Source organism: Penicillium soppii (genome assembly GCF_028829465.1).
Source record: "Penicillium soppii strain IBT 18220 chromosome Unknown utg000004l, whole genome shotgun sequence".
Lineage (NCBI taxonomy): Eukaryota > Fungi > Ascomycota > Eurotiomycetes > Eurotiales > Aspergillaceae > Penicillium > Penicillium soppii.
In genome coordinates this window covers 891,334-905,724 of record NW_026643234.1, presented here as the reverse complement: position 1 = coordinate 905,724, position 14,391 = coordinate 891,334, and the positions used below count along the sequence as shown (strand labels likewise).

Below are 14,391 nucleotides of genomic sequence, written 5' to 3'. Positions count from 1 at the left end.
CACAAGCCATAAATAAAGGTAATTGAAATATCATTGTCGACTGGGTGAAAATCCCACCTTTTGTCGAACTATATGATCCGTCCCTACTCCGGAATAAAGTTAATCCCACACATCCCCTTACCAGGTGTCATCAAACAGCACACGCATCCGTGTTTACAACCGCCAATTCCACGCCACAACCATGGGCACCTCACCAATCACGCTGAGGAGCATCCTCGGCTTCCTTTTTGTCTTCATCCAGCTTGGCTGTGCTCTTAAGTTTGACCTCACTGCCACCTCCGGCGGCGGCAAGAACGAGCGATGCATCCGCAACTTCGTCTCCAAGGATCAGCTAGTCGTTGTTACTGCTACTGTCGGCGGTACCAAGGGTGATGGACAAAAGGTCAACATTCATGTATGTAGCATTCATGCCGGAGGAGGATGATGATGGGAAGGGGGGCTCTAGTTGCGCAGTCTGGCGTTTGCTTGGACTGCGCTACAAGAACACCGATTCCGATTGATTGAATCGCTGAACCGCGACTGACCATCATTTCTCGATTTCTAGATCAAGGACGCAATGGGCAACGACTACGGTCGTCCCAAGGATGTCGTCGGCGAGACGCGCCAACTATTCACTTCGCCCGCAGACACCGCCTTCGACGTCTGCTTCGAGAACCAGCTCACCGGCCACAGTAAGCTTAAACCCCCTAGCGACAAGTCTTTAGAGAAATGAGGACCAATCGGGAAACATTCACTAACCTAAGCTTCCTCACAGACAGCATCTCGAACCCCACCCGACCCATCGAACTTGACGTCGACATTGGCGCCGATGCCCGCGACTGGAACAGCATCCAGTCGCAGGAGAAGCTCAAGCCCGTTGAGACAGATCTCCGCCGCATTGAGGAAATGGTCGCCGATATCGTTACCGAGATGGAGTACCTGCGTGCCCGTGAGCAGCGCCTGCGTGATACCAACGAAAGCACCAATGAGCGTGTCAAGTGGTTCGCCTTCGGAACTATGGGTATGCTTGTTGGGCTTGGTGCTTGGCAGGTTGTCTACCTGAGGGCTTACTTCAGGTATGTTTATGTTCATGTGGAAGTAAAACTGATTGCTGACATTTTGGCCGCAGATCCAAGCACCTCATCTAGGTTTGTTGGTTGAATCGGTTGCATATTTCAATGATTATCTTTGCTTTTGCAGCGGTTGCATTGCAAATCCCTTTGCTTTGATGTCGAGTGGCATTCTGTTTTAACAGTCATGATCTCAATGATATAAAATGTACACCATGCTTTCTGCAGCCTGGCGCTAATAATATATTTTTCTCTTTGGTGCTTGAATCATTATAATCGGTTATCTGTTAGATGTCTGTGGTCTTCGTGGGAAGTATGCTACATTCTAAGTAATTGAAGGCTTGCTCGATGTGAAACAAAAGCTCTAATCGACACAGTGGCAATGTAGAGATTGATCTATCAAAAATATATAGATCCTACAGCTGTGACAGTCTCCCGCCTGGGCATTAGCATCTTGATATGATACCTCCGCATCTTTCAGCCCTCCTTGCCATTCAAAAAGTAAATAGCAAGCTCCCTTATCGAGGTCTGTACATGTAACTTGTTCTACTATAGATGCCCCTGCATGAGGGTTATATAGGCTAGTGATAGGGGAGAGGTAACCAAGGCACCTATAGGGCGACAACAACTTGTGGAGATCGCTCAAATTTGGATTGAAATCCTCATGGAGTAAAAGTAAAGATGAAGAGAACCTGTGGCTGACATCTTTGTTTGTATTGTCCCCAAGCAAACAGTGCAAACACCGGGCATTGCAGGAGCTTTCCCCCGGCATTACAGCGGATGATGTCAAAGCCGAAGCATCAAATCTCAACTTCTCCCTCGAGGAAATCAGTCACAATCTTGCTGGAACGCTGTACAGCAACATGTCGGCTCCACGCTTAATCCATCGCCTCGCGCGGCCAGTAACGTCATCACTCAGCCCAGTTTCGAGATCAAACCGGCAATTCGGTACCTCGGTTCTACGCCTCAATGCCAGCGATGAAGCTATCAAGGCAAACAAGGAGTATCGCGACAAGCAGGCCAAGAAGCCCGCCAACCAATTTGTGCCCAACACAACGTCGACCATGACGAAGGACTTCCCCAATGTCGGCAAGAAGCCGTCACCTCCGGAGATGCTGAACTCCGTCGACCCCAACTACAGACCTGCCGATCCGTATCCCGGAAGGATTGAGCACTTCACCGGTGGTCGTCAGGATACCGGCGCACAGAAGCCCGAGCTTGGCGTTGGCGAGATGGAGGGTATTACTTTCAAAGTTGAGCCATTGAAGCGTGTTGGAGAGGAAGTTGCGACAAAAAGGGCGCGTCTACTATGTTCGTTCCCCATTTATGCAAGCAGCTGATAAACCGAAGCTATAGCTTCGGTATATCGACCGCCAAGATCAGTAAGCTAATTATATCAATTAAGACCAAAGCCGCAAGCGCGGAATTCTCGAGTCAGACTTGCTCCTCTCGACCTTTGCAGATGTCTACTTGGGTAAGATGAACCGTGACCAACTTATCGAGTATGACCGCTTCCTCGATGAGAACGACTGGGACATCTACTACTGGGCGACACAAGACCCGCCGGAGGATGTTCCTGTTTCCACTCCCAAGGAGGACACTCTCACCGAGACTTGGAAGGAAACCGGTGCCAAGAGTGGTGAATGGGCGCAGACCATCGGTGCCTTTAGAGCGGCTTACCGTCCTGTTCCGTCACGTTGGCAGGGATCTGAGGTCCTCACCCTGTTGAGGGAGCATGTTCGTGATAAGAGTGCTACTGGCTTTGAAAAGGCCAAGAATAAGAAGACTGGTGGTGGTGGCTTGGGCAGAATGCCTGACGTTCAGGTGTTTAACTCCTGAATGGACAGAAAGATCGAGTTCGGAATGAGTGCCGGACTAAAATTTGTACTATAGTTGTCTATATACGTTGTAGGAGGCGTGTATCAAAATGTTGTATATTTGGGGAATACCAGCATTATATTGACAAGTCCATCAACATCAATTCAAAAAGATGATACTCTGGAAGAAAAGTTAAGGAGAAAAAGAAATAGAACACCAACAAATACTCGACTTTTACTTTCGGCCATGGATAACTCAAGATTGAAGATTGTATAGATGTAGGTCATGTGACCTCTTCGCTTAGTTTTAGGGCTCCGCAGAAACCACACAGGATGAAGAGCAAAGCGGCTTAGGGCTTGAGCGGGCACGTCTGCCTCCCCTTCTCGATTTTACTCACCCCCCCAGAGTCAACGACAATCTCCGCCCATCCCTCTCCCTCCTTCATCACTCATTCCCATTATGGCTGAGCAGCTGGTTCTTCGCGGCACCCTTGAGGGCCACAATGGCTGGGTTACTTCCCTTGCCACCTCTCTGGAGAAGTAAGAACCCGAACCTATCCCGATCGGGCAGATTGAATTTTTGAAGGGACAATTTCTGACTTGAATGTTCGATGATAGCCCCAACATGCTGCTGTCCGCATCCCGCGACAAGACCCTGATCATCTGGAACCTTACCCGTGATGAGCAGGCCTACGGTTACCCCAAGCGCAGCCTCGAGGGTCACTCCCACATCGTCTCTGACTGTGTACGTTTCTTCACCCCCGAATGAACCACGCCAAGAAGCCATTGGATGCGACAAATGGAATTGGATGGAAGCATTGGAAAATTAAGAAGATGGAATGGTTTTGGCTGACCGACGGTCTTGTCTGCGTTATAGGTGATCTCCTCCGACGGTGCCTACGCTCTGTCCGCCTCTTGGGATAAGTCTCTCCGTCTCTGGGAGCTCTCCACCGGAAACACCACCCGCACTTTCGTCGGCCACACCAACGACGTTCTGTCCGTCTCGTTCTCCGCCGACAACCGTCAGATCGTCTCCGGATCCCGTGACCGCTCCATCAAGCTGTGGAACACCCTCGGTGACTGCAAGTACACCATCACCGACAAGGGTCACTCCGAGTGGGTTTCCTGCGTGCGCTTCAGCCCCAACCCCCAGAACCCCGTCATTGTCTCCGCTGGCTGGGACAAGCTCGTCAAGGTACGCTATCGATTCCGAAATTCCCTGCAAGATCTTCCCCCGCACTGCTTTGCCCGCGTGATGTTTGCAATAAACGTATTTGCTACTTCAGAGCCCTTCGGGGCCATGAGACAATTTTTCACCTATTTGCCTGATGGGCACAGCAACAAAAAATTTTTGTTTTTTTCTTCTCTTTGAACGATTGGAGGACTTGGAAAAAATTTTCCTTGGACACTTTCATATCATTATGTGGACAACGACGCTGACAATTGATTCGCGTATAGGTTTGGGAGCTCGCTTCTTGCCGTCTCCAGACCGACCACATCGGTCACACCGGCTACATCAACACCGTCACCATCTCCCCCGACGGATCCCTCTGCGCCTCCGGTGGCAAGGACGGTACCACCATGCTCTGGGACCTCAACGAGTCCAAGCACCTCTACTCTCTCTCCGCCGGCGATGAGATCCACGCTCTCGTCTTCTCCCCCAACCGCTACTGGCTCTGCGCTGCCACCAGCAGCTCCATCACCATCTTCGACCTCGAGAAGAAGAGCAAGGTTGATGAGCTCAAGCCTGAGTTCGTTGAGAAGGGCAAGAAGAGCCGTGACCCCGAGTGCATCAGCTTGGCCTGGTCCGCTGATGGCCAGACTCTGTTCGCCGGTTACACCGACAACAAGATCCGTGCCTGGGGTGTTATGTCGCGCGCATAGATTTGAGTTGTTGTAACGGAGCTTGAGGAGCCTCTTTTTGATCTATTGACAAGGGAATTGAAAAAAAGTTCAAAAAATACGGCAAGAAGAGCATTGGTTTGGGATGTATGAGCCACGAGCAATGAAGCACTTCGGGCCGGGACTAAGTCGTCCCCGGCCTGGAGGTTTTCTGACATGTCTAGCTATACTCGATCCGCATTAAATGGAATGTTTGGATTCTTGTGCCGGCATGTGATGTTCTAATACCAGTTAAGGCATCAAAATGTTTCCTATTTTTCTATACTCAAGTCTCCTGGAAAATCTCCCATGTAGCCGCCGTATGTATTCACACTAGGTATTCTATATGTATGTACCCTATCACTATGAGTTTTCATGTCTTAATCCTTTGGATGTGCAACATGATAGATATACAGGAGTAGGTTCGTTTTCTATTTGATCATAATGTACACTAGGCCACATGAACGCCTTCATGAGATACCCATCATTTCTTGGCAAGTCTCTTCAGGGCCTCCTTGGCCATCAAACTTCCTTCCTGGTATCCTATCCCATCAGCCAACGCCTTAGCCTCGGTATAACGCTGTTTGGCCACGGTGGGCTTCTTTTGTAGCTCAGCCAACTCGCCCAAATTGTAAGTCGCAACAACGCAAGTAATGTCACATTCCTCGTCCCGGATTGGCGGCTGAATGTGCGCCGCAACATCAATGGCCTTTTGAGCCCATTGCCGGGCTGACTCGACAGTCTGCTCGGCTGCAACAGGTTGCTGCGGCTGGGACTTGACGGGCAGCTGGACCTGGCCAACTAGAGCGGTAGCAACATCATTGAGCAGCACTACTTGTTTGCAAGAGATATCATTACCCTCAGCGGTACGGATCAAGTCCAACGCACGCAGATACAGCGGCATAGCCAGTTCATACCGCTCCTTGGCAGTGTAAATTGAGGCGAGCTCCGCCAAAGCCGTCGCGATCTCGGTGAGGTTCAGCCATGCGTCACCTGCTGATCCATCGTCGCTGTTAGAGCTACCAACGGGAAGTCCAAGACTTTGACGGCGGTGCATTTCCTTCAGACAAAGCTCTACAGCAGCGACCTGCTCGATCTCGGCTTTCTTATCCTCCTGGATGTGATCGCTGGCATAAAGCTCGCCGAGCTTCATCATTATTCCAACGACCTTCTTCAGCGCCTTGTCCCGCTGGCGGACTTCATACCGGGCCAACGCCTCCAGATCCTGTGCGGTCTCCTGCTTCGGCTCAGTATTGACCTGGGCCGTGGGCGATGTCTTCTGTGCTTGGTCCTGCGCCTGTTTCACCTTCTCAGCGGCAGCAGCAGCATCTCCCGCGCGCCCCGCTTCCACCCAGGCAAGAGTTTCGAGCTTCGTCCGCACCAGCACATCGATGGCCGGCTTCACTAGCCCAGCCTTCTCCAGCATCATAGCAGCCTGAAGTTTAATGCCGAGCACCTCATCCGAGAAGGGGTGGACATCCAACTCAGCCGCTATCCGCAGCGCTTCCTTGTACGCTTTCAGTGCTTTGGGTGGGTTCAGGTCGATCTCAGTGTAGTAGACGGCGGTGCGGAGGGCATCGGCTACCGGCGCCGGAAAATTGTGGTACTGCGGTCCGACACGTGTCACTTCCACATATGAGATATAGGCGAAGGTGAAAGCTCCGCCGACGATGGAGAAGATCGCCAGTGGCATGAGGACAGGGTTCTTGCGCCAAATTCCTTTCGAGGCTTCGCGGTACCGGCGGCCAACCTTTTGAAAGATTGTAAGGTGCCGTGTACCCGTAATATAGGGTGTGTAGAGGGGTTTGGCATTGTTGAAACGGGTTTGGAGGGTCGGCCTCGTGGTACTATTGCTGTATATTGAGCGGGCTAGGGTCTTAGGTTGTGGTTGTAGGAATTTTGCGGCATGGGCGCCGGTGCGCCGTGACGCTGCGCGGAACATTGGGGCTTGTAGCACCAGTGGCTGGTATTTATGGTGAAGTTTGAGATTGCCAAAATTGATGTATAGTATTGACGCAGAGAAGAGAGTGCGGGATGAGTTGATGGACGGAGTCCGCCCTCGATTTTCTTGTGGTCCAAGCTCCGCTCCGCTATATGACGTCGCCCGTTGGAGTAATGAACTCTCCTTCTCATTCGTTTTGATGTTCCCGTTAGATTCAGTTTTGACTAAGAAATAACTAACTTCATATAACACAACATTCTTCGCTCAGTATGTGTGGTCGATACGCTCTGGGCGTGGTAAGTTGAGAATCCCTATCTAGACATCTCTCCAACTGACGATCCTAAGCGCGTGGCATACGTCCGGCAACGCCTGCAAGAGCAGGGCATGCAAGTTGACGAAGCACCGGATGATGATGAAGTCAGAGAAACATACAATTTTGCGCCAGGCAATTTCGGTGCCGTCTACCGCGTTGATATTCCAGCTCAGTGCAACGACAATGCCGGCCAAGATGCGGATAGCGAACACCAAGATCAAAGTTTACTAAGCGCAAATGACAATAAAAGCAAGACTAAGAAGCCCTCAAATGATGAAGCTGTCAAATATAAGCTTCAGAGCATGAAATGGGGTCTCATTCCATTCTGGACGAAGCGACAGCCGGATTACGGATCTATGATGCGCACGATTAACTGTCGCGACGACTCGCTAATTGAAGACTCTGGTATGTGGACTTCTATGAAGAGAAGAAAAAGATGCATTGTTATATGTCAAGGATTTTACGAATGGTTGAAGAAGGGGCCTGGGGGAAAAGAAAAGGTCCCTCACTTTGTCCGGCGTAAGGATGGGGAGTTGATGTGCTTTGCTGGCTTATGGGATTGTGTATCCTACGAGGGTAAGCTTTAACTCTATGGATTTAGGGCACAACTCGGATTGTCGCTAACTTTGCCAAGGCTCTGACGAAAAGCTCTACACCTACACGGTCATAACGACCTCTTCCAATCCCTACCTTAAGTTTTTGCATGAACGTATGCCAGTGATTCTGGACCCAGCCAGCAAAGAAATGAGCACATGGCTAGATCCTACTCGAAAAACCTGGTCAAAGGAGCTTCAGTCGATCCTCAAGCCATATGAAGGCGAACTTGAATGCTACCCTGTCCCCAAAGAAGTCGGAAAGGTGGGAAACAATTCTCCCAACTTCATCGTCCCAGTTGACAGCAAGGAGAACAAGAGCAATATTGCCAACTTTTTCGCCAATGCTGCAAAGAAGGAAACTGCACCTCCGGACTTGAACATGGCAAAAGATGAGCGTCTTACCAAGGATTCTGAATGGAGTGAGGACAATGCTCCAAAGCCGGCGCCTACTCTCAAAAGAGAGCATAGCCCAGAGGAAGTAGTGCACACAGAGGAACGCATACAACAAAAAGTTGATGTCAATTCGAAGGCGTCACCTCATAAGAAGAAGCTGCGGAGTGCCACTCACAACAACCCTATGAAGAAATCCACCGGGACGAAGGCTGCAGCTGGATCACAGCCAATTACTAAATTTTTCAAAAAATGAAGGAGACGGAGACCTTTGATGGTGGAAAATAAATGAATTATTACGATTTGATCAGCTCGGTGTCAAGATAATTGCCGGATTAGAGAGTTGAGGCAGAGATGCCAGAGAATATAATTACAGAGCCTAAAACATCCTTGCTGGAGAATTGGGCAAGCTCCAGCTAAAAAGCATGGTGTTTGGAGATCATTTTTCAAGTTCTCGTAGCTTTTGGACAAGCTTCTCTCTAAGGAAGGGGCTTAACCCAAAACTATGTGAGTAATTAGCTTCGAATATCCTCCCGTATAACATACATTGCCGCATGAAAAGGATAGACTTACATTCCGTCTCGGGTCACGACTCGGTAGGTACCTGTAAGAGTCAGTTTGAACCACTGGGCACAAATAGACTAGAAAACATACCACTCGGTTGATAATTGCCGTTGCCTCCAACAAACTGACCATTCGCGTCCACTTCAAGACTTCCGAACATATCTTCAGGCCTGTATCTCATTAGTACCAGCATCATACCACAAGCTTAGTGAAGCATTGAAACACATACCAAGCGATCCGACCATAGTCGGGCGGCCGCCTGCCATCAGAGACATGAATCCAGCCACCACGTCCACCAGACCCTGCACCACCTTGGCCACTTGCGCCACTGCTTGAGTCTTTGCTCTCTCCGCGGCGTCTTCGCCCCTGCTGGCCGCCTAGAAGTACGCCGCCCGAGCTCAAATTGGCCCCGGCAATAGACACCATGACTGATGCTTGTGATTTGGCGTCGGGATCTTCGACAGCATACTTGAAACAAACTTCTTGAACAATGTTGAGAAACTTGGGATTCTCTTTGAACGAGTCTGTTGTTGGCGGAAGTTGAGTCGTGATTCCAATGGCCAGGTCTGGGTTTACTGGCTCGGAAGGCAACAGTGATAAGATGTGACTTCCACTTGCTGGTCCATTATTTGAATGTACATACTAGCAAGTAATTAGTACTGAGAAGTTCCCCAGAATTTTCAGTACATACTATGTATGGAGCTCCTTCGAGTGTCGATACACAACGAAGCTGGGTCCATTTAGGAAGAGCCTTGGCCTGTCGGCCAAATGATCTAAGTGCGAACATGCCACCAGAGCTATGAAATATCAATTGAGTCAAAAATGAAAGTAAGTAGATTGAAAAGAGTATCAAATGCTTAGGTTGTACGAACAATTATCGTACCCAACTTTGATGGAAATGGAAGGCGGTTTCCAAAGGCGGTGAACATGTACTATGACGATACACACGTGATTATCTCTGTGACGGAGATGTTTGGACTTCTCCGACAACCAGACTCGGTGCTTGTCAAAGTGTTCATGGGAAAGGGGGATCTTCAGATAGATCATGATATTGATCTGTGCACTCATTTGACCATAAAATCTTTGCGCGTTGTCCCACTTAAAACTCACGCCGGTGTGAATTAAGTCGCATTCAAAAATAATCAGTCTTTATTCCGTGCTTCGATTTCTTTATGATACCCATTTCCAGACCAATTGACGGTTTCTAATCTTCTATAAATTTTGATCTCTTCTTGAACCATGGCGACACCATCGGCCAAACCTGGCGCCACGCCCACTCATCTCTCTTCTCCTCATCCCACCTCCGCGCCTTTATCCCGATCTCTAGCCCACAAGTCGCCGTCGATGAGGACACCCACAGGCTCAGGGCCTGCTCAAGGGCATCAGAACAGTATCTCTTCTCATCAATATTCTACGCCCCTCGCTGTGACAAGTGGAGTCGACGACCCTGTTAATTTCAGCTCGCCCTCCGCTCTCTTGGCTCTTGGCGGGTATACTGGCATCAGTCCTTCGCCTGCAGTGCATGATGGTCTTGGTGCAGGTATGAACGAAAACGATATTCAAAATCTCGGCATGCAGGGCATCAAGCTCGGGGTTGCGCGCGATAACGACGAAGAGCAGAGGCACCGCATTGACGAAGTTGTTCAGTTACTGCGTGCACGCGTTTCCGGCAGAGGTGTTTCTCGCGAAAGCGTCGAGCGGATCAGTCGACTTGAAGGGTTTGAATCGATTTGGCAAGATGATAATCTCAACATCGCTGGCAATTTCGTGGATCTGGAGGTCGACTTCTACCCGGGTCTTGATGTCGTCAAAGACGTCAGTCTTCGATACGCTACACCTGAATACACAGAAGGCGTGCGGCGCGAAGAAGCCACCTCTGTCTTGAAGCGCACCCTTGCCCAGTCACCAGAAGACGCTGAACGCGGAAAGTGGAGGTCACTTCAAGAATTTCACGACAATCTACAATGGCTTGCGAACCTTGACAAGCTCAGTCAGGAGGTTAACTGTTTCGAGGCACTCGAGAACCTTGAAGAAAATTTCAGGCGGATTTGGGTAGAGGAAAGCAAAATGGGGAAACACGGTGGTGATTACCAGCACCTTTGCGCGGGTGTCCTCGGGCGGCCCAGAATGCACAAGGGGACGCGAATTGGGCTTGGCTTGGAGTATTGGGTCGAGCAAGCCAAAGTCCTGGATGCAAAGAAAAGACGTCAATCCCCAGATGCCATGGAGATTGATCAGGAACAGGACCAGGGTTCCAATAATGAGCTGGAGGAGCAAGACAGGTCATGGACTGTTATGGTCGAATGTGAAGCGGGATATCCCTCCCTGCGCATCTCCAAGGAATGGGTCGGGAGCGAGGCCTTCACTGCAGGTGAAAGCAACGAATCGCTTCCTTCAAATGGTGCCGCAGGCTCTGTTAACTGGCTTGATCCTCCGCAGACAATGCGCTTGACACATGGCAACCATGATCCCATGGCCCTGGACTCCAGCATGCTTGAGTCATCGCCACCGCACCGCCGTTTCGTCGCTAAGCTCGAGCCTGCACTCGACGTCCCCATCCTCGCAGCCTCGGATATCTATCGGCACCTCGGTATGCAATTACCACAGGAGTTTAAAATGGTCACGTACGATGCGTTGCTAGTGTCAGAGTCTTCAAATTTGTCTTCGTCGGGCTCGTCTCCTCATGTTGGCCAAAGGAAGCGCCGGATGCCAGTGCAAGCCATTGACGCGAAGGGCGAGCAGTACACAAAACAACATAACTATACATTCCAAGCCTTTGAGTCTGTGACTGGCCGTACTATCCACGAGCTGCCATTTTCGCATCCTCGACAACTTGCAGATATTCTTCCGGTAAGTGATGACAAGTCTGTTATCTTTTCTAAACTAATCTCGTTTAGATTCTCCGGCAATATGCATTGCTAGCCAACTTGATCCGGAAAACATTCCAATTACCAGAGAAGGAAAACAGCAATACAGATGGAGCATCAAGCCCAACCCCCAAAAAGCCTCTTGCACCTTCGGTACACACTTCAGACATTTTCGCCGATCAGGATGGTCCTATAATCTTGAACAACGATGACCCCAATGAAGATAGATTAAATGCTCTGCTGGGTTTGAGCAACCCAGATGGGAGCAAACATGAATCTGGAATTGATGCTTCAACTCCCTCCAGTGAAGGATGGAGTCCTAGGCGGCTTTATATGGACCATGTCAAAGTGGATGTCACCCTGCGTACTCAGCTCGGTCAATCGCCTGCTCTTATGTTGCTGATCACAGATCATAAGGACTACAACGAGCATTCTACCTCTGAATCCGTTGAAACTCCCCGTCGGATCACAATTTGCTTCGAAGTTGGGCTTAACGGCCAAATCTCGGTCTTTGAGACAGCAGGATTGGTCGATGGCGGGAATGGCGGGAATGGCGGCGATTCCGAAATGCAAGACACAGATGACTCTAGCTCCGGGGCTAGGGATGTCCAAAAGCAAATTGCTAGAGTGCTTGAAGTCTCCCAAGACTTGGGCATCGTTGTTGAGTGGGTTTTACGCTGGCTGCAGCAACGTGCTGGCAGCGGGTAAAAGCGATGGCGTTGCGCCCACGTCCTTAGACCTTATTAAAGCATTGCTACCTTTACCTATGTAGGTGGCCCAAAATGCTCATGATTAACGTTTCACGTTATGGTTTCGTCCGTGTCAGAAATGTAGTTAATCAGTATTGGTCCCCACTAGCTGTAGTAGTCTACAATTGCTCGGTCATGTAATGACGAAAAGACACGAGGTATACAAGGTGATACCGATCTGGGTATCATATCTCTGGTAACATATCAAAATCCAAAAGGACACAACGATCGTTGGAGTGAGGGTCCAAGTGACAGTCACCTGATCGTGTCCGATATCCTGAGCTCTGGAATTACCATTGATACCTTGCGATCTGTCTGTCTACAAAAACAAAGAAATCAATCACCAATGTCGTTACCCCTTTCTGTATGACAAGGAACTAGAGGGGCTAAACGATGACAGTTGGACAATGTGGCTTTTTTAGGCTCTATATCAAAACACTATATATTCTGACTTCTGATAGGATCCCACCTTAGGTGAGAATTGGGCACTGCTGTATGCGCAACGTGGTGCTAGGTACAACAGTTTTGCACAGCGAGACCCGCCATGTTGATGTGGAGTCGCCCGAGTCACAAGCAAATCTGTGATTTTCTCCTGAGTATTTCAACTGCCGGTCTAAGGTTTTGTTGTCATTTTCTAAGTCCTGCTATATGTACAGAATTGTAGTTATTGAATTTAGTGAATTCAAGGTGCATTATATTGATACTTGGGTTGAGTAATGAATGATCTCACCAGAGCGCATTATATATCCACCAACCAAAATGCACATACGTATGCATGCTACACAGATGTATATTTCTCCGATATCCTCCTGTACCGCCAAAATATACCTATAACCGCCAAAGCCTTTCCGAGCGTAGAACCCGTTTCGTATGACTGCATATGCAGCACCAGTTCCAGATGTGACAGAAAGGACTTCCAATGTTGATTCAGAGTCGATCAGATAAGTCTAGACCTTATGCAATGCGGGGGTTGTGGACCGTGCCTACGACGTGCGTCACTTCCAACGAGTTCATTGCCTAGGATGCCCGGAAAGGGCTAAAACATGACACCATAGATCATGTGCAAACCTGGAAGAACAACGTATACCTTGACTGCTGAATGGGTGAATATAGAGACGCGCCTAGACGGATCTGTGCCGACGTTGTATCTACAGAGCAGAGTTGGGCGTTAGTGAGAGCCTGCGCCGATCGCCTTGACGCTTTGTTTTTGGTTGTCCTCATTCGGTCGATGACCGAGATGTGGTAGGATTTGGATTGTATGAGGTGTTAGATTATGCTTTTCTTGCCAGTAGGTTCGTCAAGTGCAAAAAATGCCTAGGGACCATGCCAAGGCTGGTTATTAAATGGTGTGGGTTTTTGGTTCTTCGAAAGTCTTCAAAAGTAAGTTTTATATGAGGCTTATAGAATGACCATTCGCGAGAAAACTCCAATGTACGTTTTTGGCCTTGAGGCTTTTACCATTGCCCCTTAATGGTAACTATGTCATAGCCTGGAACTAATTCTTGAGAACAAGAAACAGGCTAGACACTATTTGCCCCTCTTTCCTTTTTATGTGCGAAAGATCGCTGTGGATTTCAGAAGCGAGTTTGTCGGGATCTGTAAATATGGTAAAGTAATGTCACTACCCGCTGGGCGAAGCCCAATGTCAGTATAACCTCTTGGCGCATGGACCATGATCCAAACTGGATCCCTAGGCTTGTTGTATGAGAAACACCCATTAGGGTTAATCTACAATGTATAGTACTATAGAGTGATAGAGTCAGATCCAGTAGGAATCCATGTGTCATGAATTACTGTACGGAGTACCCATTTTCAATTCCCAGCATTCCGATGCGGCATTTTGCAGCATAGTTCTATAAAACCCTCAAAAAATGTGTAGATCAGGGACCTTTCGGTTATTCTAGGTAAGAAATGGGAACATATGACCTGCCTCATTTTGATGCGGCTAATAAGAACAAAGCAATTACGTGAATATCAGTTGAATGTGCGATATTCTAGTCACCGCGGTTTGTCACTTTGGCTTAGAACCAATGAAACGGAAGCGATAAGAATGTCTATCTCCTTTTTTATATAATTTGCTTTTTTATATTACATTATTTTAAAATCATTATATATTATATGCAATTCAATGCTTTTGATCATTTGAGATGCACTTGATACATTTGATACTGAAATATCTCAGACTTTGCTAAGTATAGAGTACAATATTGTAATACTACTACT

The 14,391-nt window shown here is 48.7% G+C and overlaps 6 protein-coding genes across 6 annotated transcripts; 4 read left to right on the top strand and 2 right to left on the bottom strand.

Annotated features, from left to right (window-relative positions):
- Positions 1 to 181: 181 nt before the first annotated feature.
- Positions 182 to 2,888, top strand: N7529_003760 (G-protein comlpex beta subunit CpcB; the record flags this gene model as incomplete). The annotated part of the gene is made up of 5 exons (XM_057239287.1): positions 182 to 394; positions 545 to 671; positions 755 to 1,055; positions 1,726 to 2,360; positions 2,455 to 2,888. The coding sequence occupies 5 exons, from the start codon at positions 182 to 184 to the stop codon at positions 2,886 to 2,888; spliced, it is 1,710 nt and encodes a 569-aa protein (XP_057098582.1).
- Positions 2,889 to 3,326: 438 nt separating this feature from the next.
- Positions 3,327 to 4,750, top strand: cpcB (40S ribosomal protein RACK1; the record flags this gene model as incomplete). The annotated part of the gene is made up of 4 exons (XM_057239286.1): positions 3,327 to 3,406; positions 3,485 to 3,611; positions 3,744 to 4,061; positions 4,325 to 4,750. 4 exons carry the CDS (start codon positions 3,327 to 3,329, stop codon positions 4,748 to 4,750), a joined length of 951 nt encoding a protein of 316 aa, XP_057098581.1.
- A 481-nt stretch (positions 4,751 to 5,231) lies between these two features.
- Positions 5,232 to 6,689, bottom strand: N7529_003758 (TPR domain protein; the record flags this gene model as incomplete). The annotated part of the gene is made up of 1 exon (XM_057239285.1): positions 5,232 to 6,689. The coding sequence occupies one exon, from the start codon at positions 6,687 to 6,689 to the stop codon at positions 5,232 to 5,234; it is 1,458 nt and encodes a 485-aa protein (XP_057098580.1).
- Positions 6,690 to 6,958: 269 nt separating this feature from the next.
- On the top strand, positions 6,959 to 8,244 carry N7529_003757 (SOS response-associated peptidase; the record flags this gene model as incomplete). Its single annotated transcript, XM_057239284.1, has 3 exons — positions 6,959 to 6,985; positions 7,035 to 7,578; positions 7,637 to 8,244. The coding sequence occupies 3 exons, from the start codon at positions 6,959 to 6,961 to the stop codon at positions 8,242 to 8,244; spliced, it is 1,179 nt and encodes a 392-aa protein (XP_057098579.1).
- Positions 8,245 to 8,427: 183 nt separating this feature from the next.
- On the bottom strand, positions 8,428 to 9,348 carry N7529_003756 (uncharacterized protein; the record flags this gene model as incomplete). The annotated part of the gene is made up of 5 exons (XM_057239283.1): positions 8,428 to 8,491; positions 8,562 to 8,592; positions 8,643 to 8,722; positions 8,782 to 9,194; positions 9,244 to 9,348. Coding segments are annotated over 5 exons (693 nt in total), but the record flags the coding sequence as incomplete, so codon positions are not given.
- Positions 9,349 to 9,791: 443 nt separating this feature from the next.
- Positions 9,792 to 12,127, top strand: N7529_003755 (RNA polymerase II mediator complex middle subunit MED1; the record flags this gene model as incomplete). The annotated part of the gene is made up of 2 exons (XM_057239282.1): positions 9,792 to 11,402; positions 11,450 to 12,127. The coding sequence occupies 2 exons, from the start codon at positions 9,792 to 9,794 to the stop codon at positions 12,125 to 12,127; spliced, it is 2,289 nt and encodes a 762-aa protein (XP_057098577.1).
- Between the last annotated feature and the right edge of the window lie 2,264 nt (positions 12,128 to 14,391).